Source organism: Rhinopithecus bieti, unplaced genomic scaffold, assembly GCF_001698545.2.
Source record: "Rhinopithecus bieti isolate Rb0 unplaced genomic scaffold, ASM169854v2 scaffold_11964, whole genome shotgun sequence".
NCBI lineage: Eukaryota > Metazoa > Chordata > Mammalia > Primates > Cercopithecidae > Rhinopithecus > Rhinopithecus bieti.
The window spans coordinates 4610834-4618967 of NW_016807677.1; the positions used below are offsets into that span (position 1 = coordinate 4610834).

General features: G+C 49.5%; 1 protein-coding gene across 3 annotated transcripts in view; it reads right to left on the bottom strand.

Annotated features, from left to right (window-relative positions):
• Positions 1 to 276: 276 nt before the first annotated feature.
• ZBTB16 (zinc finger and BTB domain containing 16) overlaps positions 277 to 8134 on the bottom strand; it is a 207056-nt gene continuing 199198 nt past the window's right edge. For all 3 annotated transcript variants that reach the window (XM_017883146.1, XM_017883148.1, XM_017883147.1), the window contains exon 7: positions 277 to 5889. In XM_017883146.1, the coding sequence (XP_017738635.1) occupies positions 5660 to 5889 (230 nt within the window). In that variant the 3' untranslated portion in view covers positions 277 to 5659. The remainder of the gene's footprint in view (positions 5890 to 8134) is intronic.

Sequence of the window (8134 nt, forward strand, 5' to 3'; positions counted from 1 at the left end):
AAGGATCATACGATAGTCATGTATTTAACAATTTTTTTAAGTAAAAAGTATTAGGAGAATGTTATTCAGTGCGTATGTACCTTGTAAATGTGGCATAAAAGTGACACATAGATAAGGCTAAATATGTGTGATACAGAACTTTCTTTTTCCCAGTCCCCACACAGAAATCTTAATTCCTCTACCGTGTTCCCCACACAAGAAAAGGCAAAAAAGAAAAGAAAAGAAAAGAAAAAAAACCAAATACTTCAATAAAAAGGTGGGACGCTTCAAGCGAGAGACAACTGAATTAACTTTATTCTCTTCTAACTGCAGATTCAAGGTATACAACTGAACATTGCTATTTTTCTTATGAGACTTATAAATAAAAATACAAAAAATGTTCACTACAAAAAAATCTACTGTTAGTAGGATGTAAAAAATATTCTCTTTGCTATAGAAGGCACAAACTTCACTTAGTGACACATGGAGAGAGAAAAAACCTGCAGCAGGAAATTCATTTTTTTTTTTTTTTTTTTCCTTTTTTTTTTTTTAAATCTTGTCAGAAACACTGAAATTACAAAGAAACGCGTCAATCTACACGAAACGAAGGCAGATGCGGAAAGCTGCAACCAGGACTGCACAACTTCGAGTGAAACTGCTTCGGAACTAGAACAGATAAGGAGCGGCGAGCACAACTCAGGGAAGTGGGCTGGGGAGGGGCAGCAGGAGGCAGGAGAGAGGGAGAGAATGGAGCCGACAGAAATGAGAGGGGGAGCCAGAGGGAGGAGGGGAGGGCGGGAGGGGCAGACGGAGAGGGCAAGGGTGAGAGGTGGGGAGGAGAGAAAGAGAAAGAGATTGATTTGTACAAAAAAGTAACCAGTAAAATTGAAGAAACAAAATTGGGCAACCTCCTAAAATTAGGCTAAGAGGAGGTGCTGAGGTAGACATTAACTAGAACATCGATGAATTAAAAACACTATTATGTAATACAGAGCAATCCGACTGGCACTTGTGCTGTCACGACATAAGACAAGCCACAAAAACAAACAAATAACAAAACAAAACATAATACCCAAACCAAAAGGCTTAGTTTTGCTTGGTCCAGCAGGGCAGCAGGGCCCTCAGTGCTATAATTTACATACATATATATATATATTTATCTTTATTTATATGGGTCGGATGTCATGGTGCACCACCACGGTTTCTTAACCTTACGAAGATCATGCATAACACTATGTGAACAAATCCTATGATACACACCAGGAGGCTGGTACCCTGTCTGCGAAGTGGGATGCCAAGGGCCCAGGGAGGCCGCAGCTGCTGGCTAACCGGCCTGCAGGGCCTGCACCCCTCTTTCTCCCCGCCTTTTTCCCCCGACCCAACCTCTCTGGTTTGTCCTGCGCCCCTCTCCTGGCCATCTCTGCCTTTTTCCTCTCCCCATCCGTCCCACCGCATAGGGTGAGTCTCGCTTTTCGTCCTCCCACTGAAATATCCAGGTAAGTGCCACCATTACAGCCAAGTCGGCAGAGGCTCCAGAAAGGAGGAGGTAAGATGGGAGGGGGAAAGATGACCACAGGGTGGGCCTAGGAAAAGTGAATGAACAGAGTCTAATCTTCTGCTTTTCTGTCTCACATCCTGGTGCGCCCCCAGTTTTCACCCTAGCTCGGCTTGCCGGGAAACAGGCCCCAAAACTACCCCAACCCTGCCACCCTTCATGGACAGAGTCAAAAGGCTGCCCCACCTCTGCTCACTCCTCTATACGGAGGTAAGCTCAGTGGCCCTCTTCCATCCACAGCAGTTGTACCAATAGCATCCAGAAAGGTACCATACACTTGTGAAAAATTGCAGCAGTTTTGTTTCTTTTCTTCTCAACATGGAAAAACTGTTCAGGCACAAAGATTAAACAAGCCCGCGTTGCACCCCTTGGATTGTACTGAATCACTGGGTCCCCCAGCCTCCCTACCCACCCCTGCACCCCAGATCTGCCTTCCCCATATTCATGGCCTCCTCCTCCAAAGCAGCCCAAAGCAGCAATGATATTTACTATTTTATATCAATCTCTTGCTATATATATATATCTATATATCTATATATTTGTCTATCCTATATATACATAGGATTTTAATGCTTTGAATGAGTGAAGGAGTGAACAGGGAAAGAGCACATGAGTGAGGTGTAAATGTCACCAAACGCATTAAGGGACACACTTGTAGGAGCTGGATACGGGAAAGGGACTATTAGCCAACGTGGCCTTGCCAGGCTGGAGAAGTTTTTCACTGTGCTGGATAAGGCAGTAGCAAGCAGGGTTACCAGCAGTGCCACAGCTAAAGGCAGCCAGGTGGCCGAAGGAGTCAGACAGCCCGAAGAGGAGGGGAGGACAGATATTCAGATCCCACCTGCGGAGAGACCTCCCTCTACCCTCCTCCTCTCCCCTCAACTCCAGACACATAAAGCCTCCAGACAGCCTCTCAGCTTGCCCCCGGCCACTAGGCCTTGCAACATTAGAACTGCTCTGTCGTTGTGGGTAGGAAGTTGGAGAAGAGGCATGTTAGACTCTATTCAGGTGTCTTCATGGGGAGAGGAGGGTACAGCAAATTCAGAGGTGTCCCCAAACAGTAGCCCTCAGAAACCACACTCCTCTGAGCTCTCCCCCTACCTCCCTACTGGGGTCTGCAGGGCCCATCGGGTTGGGTGGGGCATCCGCGTGCTGATTTAGTACCATCCAATGCTGCAACACCAGATTACGACAATACTGCATGATTTAACACACAACCACACACACAAAGCACACACGCACACGCACACACATGTACAAAGGGATATTTTGGTGGTGGTGGACTTTTTTTTTTTTTGTCTTCCTATTCACATTACAAAAGGAAAGGGCAAGGTTCTGCAGAACTGACAAAGGAACTAACAGATACTACAAAAATATTACAATTTGTAAAGATTAGCTCAACCCTCTCAGCTTTTATGAATGGAGGGGGGAGGGGCCCAGGCTGAGTGGGAAGGGCAAGGGAGTGAGGGGGTAAGCTAGTTCTATGGAATAGTTTGATTCTTTCTCTTCCTTCCCCACCAATGTTGAATGACATCTTGCTGTTAAAAATACTGTTTTCTGGGATTTACAGATCCCCTGAGGGCCAGCCAGTCCCTGCTTCTTCCCAGACCAGAGGAGGAAGCCATAGTGCATACTGATTTCTTACAGACGGCCCCTCCCCCAAATGATTTCACCCTTTTCACATTATAAACATGACAACTGTTCTAGTCACATATTTCAAGTTTAACTTCTTTTCCTTTCCAAAACACTAAGTCGTTATTACAGTTGCAAAATAGCGTCCTCCCTACTTCATCATCCCTAATCAACAGTCTAGTGACACCGTCCTCCCAATTTGCATCCTCCCAACACACAATTTTAAGGCCTTCAGATTTGGTGGATGAGATTGAAGGGGAGGGCAGGAGGGCTGGGGCCGAGGGACAGGGAGGTCGTCACAGCAGCACCCATCCCTCCGGCTTCCCTACATTCCTCGTGATCCTTCTCCCCAAAACCGCTTCCCTAAACCACTTTGTAAAACCTAAGATCAAAATGCAGCCACAACTTTCTCGGCGAGAGAAAGGAAAGAAAAAATAACAATAAAAAACTCTTACACATAAAGCATGAGATGAAACGGAGGGTCCGTCCCAAAGCAAACACGAATATTGCAAATATGCTTTCCAAAATTCAGGAGGGTCGGGGGAGGTTGGGGAAAAGAGGGAGGAAGAGCAGCAGAGTGGGAGGCGGGAAAGGAACAAAAGAACTGGACAAACATAAGAGGTAGCTTTTAGAAAAACAACACCCCCACCCCAACACAACAAAACAAAGGCTGGATCCCGCCCCCCTCCCCAAAGACCAGCCGTGAAAAGAGGCCAATTCTGGCAATGAGAATGCACACAGAGGTGAGACCACACAGTTGCAAGGATCCAAACACAGGCCCTCAAACCTCAATGGCCCAGCGACTTGTAAGAAAGGTGGGATTCTCTCCAGAGTGTTTTAGGCTGAATGGATGGTGGCCACAGGTGACTTCGTGCACCGGCGGAGCCAACAGTGACTCCCTAGTGCCCTTTGGGGACCATGGGATCCCCATGCAACATCCCCTCCCCACCCACGTTTTTTGCCCTCCCCGGCCCTCACATTCAGATCCTGAGTATCAACTCCTCCTGCACAGTTCCTTCCAGCTGGGAGGCTGGTCTCCAGGGGCACGGGGAGGGTCTTGGCCAGCTGAAGTCTATAAAAACAACTATTAATTTACACAAGAAACAGAAAAGAACACCCTCCCCATTCCTCCAAGCCCCAACCAAAAAAAGAGATACAGAGGTTAAAAAAGCTCATGAGGTCACAAAAAACTGAGGTAATTCAAGTACAATGTGCTAACAGGAGACACAGAAAAGAAGCAAAACATAACACAAGGCCAAAGCGCTTTCAACTCCTCCTCCTCCTGCTGCTCCTCCTCCTCCTGCTGCTCCTCCTCCTCTCCACTGTGGACCGAGGGGCGCTGTGAGTCAGGAATTCTGTGCAACGCTCTCTGGACCTGGCTTTTCTTGCTGAGCTCACTACATCTGGGGTCCCCAGTGTGACTCAACAACTTTCTCCCTTGCCCAGCTTCCCTCACCCCACGGGCTGGGTGTCCCCTTCCCCAGGTGTAGGGCCCCTCTAGAGACAGACATCCACAACCTCCCCTTGGAACATCAGCCCTTTCATGGATTCCTTCTCCTGGGACTGAAGTAGGGCCACGTAGGGACTGTGGTTTGTTTGGCAAAATATTAGGTATTTAGTTGTGATGCATTTCCATTTTGGAAGCAGCGCAGCAGGCATCTTGCTCACGATGGGGCTGGACTAGGGTGGGGTATTGGATTTGTTTTGTGTTCTCAGAAGGCTGAGGGAAGGAGGGGCTCTGAAGTCAGAGGCAGCTGTCCCACTAGGGAACTGGAGAAGGATGGAGACACCGCCAGGTCCCTGAGGGGCTGGGACTTGGAGGACAGGAGTCAAGGGGAGGCTGGGAACAAAGAGCTGGGGGAGGGGCAGGGGGCCAGAGGCTCTCAGAGACCACCAGGGGACACCCAGATGTGGCAAAGCAGAGGAAAGCAGCAGGTGGGCTGAGTGGTGGGAAGAGAAACAGAGCCCTTCCTCTCCCCAGTCGGCCGCCAGCAAACTAGAGCTGCCGTTTTGAGCAGCTAGTGACCCAGCCCAGCCCCATCGGCAGGGGAGCACCCTTCTGACTCCCCTCCTCCCTGCCTTCATCTTCTGGAGGTCTTGTGGGAACAAGGCCAGCAGAGACTGAGTGACTCTGATCAGAGGACCTCTCACCTGCTTTCTAGCCTCCGTTTCTGGACACATAAAGGAAGATCTGGGTGAAGGGAGGAGAAAAATGTGCCACCATTTGAGTGAACAAAATACCCCACCCCATCCCACAAAATCAGGCAAACCTCCAGCCAGGAGAGGAGGGTGGAGGCCCCCAGAGGAGGGGCAGTGGCTTGGCATCCAGGTCATCTGGAGCCCAGAGAGAATCCAAGGCCAAAAGCTATCAGGTTTCCTTTTTCTTCTCTTTTTTTTTCCTTTTCCTTTTTTATTTTTCATAGTCCTTCCTTCACCTCGCTCCAACTCTTCTTTCCTGGCTCCCCGCTCGGCTCCACCGCCGCAGGCCTCCCTTCACACGTAGCACAGGTAGAGGTACGTCTTCTCTATCCTCCAGTCGGGCGGGATCTCCTCAGGCTTGTGGCCCTTCATGTGCTTCTGCATGGAGGAGAGGCTGGGGCAGTACTCTGTGCAGATGGTGCACTGGTAGGGCGAGGCGCCGTTGTGCGTTCTCAGGTGCTTGATCATGGCCGAGTAGTCCCGGGAGCGCTGGTGGCACAGCTTACACTCAAAGGGCTTCTCACCTGAGGGCGGAGCGACAGGGCAGGAGAAAGTGAGGACAGACAGAGGGCAGTGAGGGCACCATGTCACCCTCAGGCGTGCCAGGGAAGCTGGGTTCCTCCTGCTGGGCTTGTTCCAACAGAACTTCCTGGGACAATGAAGGCACCACCCAAGACGGCAGCCACCAGTCACACATGGCTATGAATGAGGCTGGTGCGACTGGAGCTCTACAGTTTTCTAATTTTATTTCATTGTAACTAATTTAAATAGCTACATGTAGCTTGTTGACTACTGGATTGCCCAGTTCCTTGTCTTACTATTCTTAACTCCCAAGGCCACAGTCTTTTCCCTTTCTAATTAAGAAAATGGGTGTCTAGAAAGAGAAAGGCCCCAAAGTCCTCAGGAACAGCTCTTCAAGCCGCAGTTCCATCCAGGGAACAGGTGGATCGAGACCTTTCAGGGCTACAGATGGTGGGGAGCAGGGGTGGGGGATAATTGAGGGAACCCAGTCCTTCAAATATGCTGCACCTGGGAACCTCTATCCAGCTAAAGCCTTTTTTTTTTTTTTTTTTTTTTTGAGATGGAGTCTCACTGTGTTGCCCAGGCTGGAATGCAGTGGTACGATCTCAGCTCACTGCAACCTCTGCCTCCTGAGTTCAAGTGATTCTCCTGCCTCAGCCTCCCAAGTAACTGCCACCAGGCCTGGCTAATTTTTGTATTTTTAGTAGAGACGGGGTTTCACCATGTTGGCTGGGCTGGGCTTGAACTCCTGACTTCAAGTGATCTGCCTGCCTCGGCCTCCCAAAGTCCTGGGATTATAGGCATGAGCCACCGCACCCAGCCTATCCTGCTAAAACTGCTAAGACCTTGCCCTAGACCCTGCCTCCCTCCTGAGGCTGGAATTGGGGGTGGGGTGGGATGGGAAGGATAAAGAACCTTGGAGTACACAGCCACACCCTAGCCTTCTATACCCCAACTTTCCTTCCATAGAGTCTCCTAGAGCTGAGCAGAGGATGTAAGGGAACCTTGTTTCAATACAGTAATTAACTGGCCAGCCATCTCGCTATCAATACTCCTCCGTGCACAGGCCCCAGCAAATAATGAAGTAATGAACAGCCAAAGTGATCTAACCATCGACCAGCTATTTACAATAGTCACTGCCAATACAGTTAATGATCCACCTGCCAGGTCACATCCCCGACAAGGGGCTAAGGAAACCCCAGGGCTCTGGGAAATCCTCTGGGTCACTACAGTTGTCAGCAATGGACACCCAACCCTGTCCTTGTGGGCTCAAACTGGGGCACGAAAACTGAGCTCTGACAACATGTAGCTCTGCTTACTGCTCCTTCTGTCCACCCTTCCCCTCCAAAGCCAATGTACTCTCTAAGCCAGCAGGACCTGCCTGAAGCCTCTCCCCCTTCCTCTGGACAGGACAGCTGTCTCCCCTGATCAGAGGGGGTGTCTTTGTTTTCCATGTTCCACTACCTCTTACCCTTCTATAAATCAGCCTTCCCCACAACCAGCAATGTGCTGGTGGTAAATGTTTAACAACTGGCTTTCCAAAAAGCCCTGGTTTGTAGCATCTGCTGATTGCTATGATGTGAATACTCCTACCAGGGCCAATTTTAAGCAACTAAGGTGATGTCGCTGAACTTGAAGTTGTGAAGAAATGTGAAAAATTAGCTTTCACAAGCAAGCTCCAGGACTCCACTGCCCCCAACCTCGGAAACTGTGGAAGACCCTTCACTTCTTTTGTCTTCTGATCTCAGGGAAAGCAGTGGCCCACATTTCTTTTTCCAATACAAAAAATAATGTGGCCGGGCACGGTGGCTCATGCCTGTAATCCCAGCACTTTGGAGGCTGAGATGGGTGAATCACTTGAGGTCAGGAGTTTGAGACCAGACTGACCAACATGGCAAACCCGTCTCTACTAAAAAAAAATACAAGGCCGGGCGCAGTGGCTAAAGCCTGTAATCCCAGCACTTTGGGAGGCCGAGACGGGCGGATCACGAGGTCAGGAGATCGAGACCATCCTGGCTAACATGGTGAAACCCCGTCTCTACTAAAAAAATACAAAACAAACTACCCGGGCGAGGTGGTGGGCGCCTGTAGTCCCAGCTACTCGGGAGGCTGAGGCAGGAGAATGGCGTAAACCCGGGAGGCGGAGCTTGCAGGGAGCTGAGATCCGGCCCCTGCCCCCCAGCCCGGGTGACAGGGCGAGCCCCCGTCTCAAAAAAAAAAAAAAAATACAAAATACAAAATACAAAA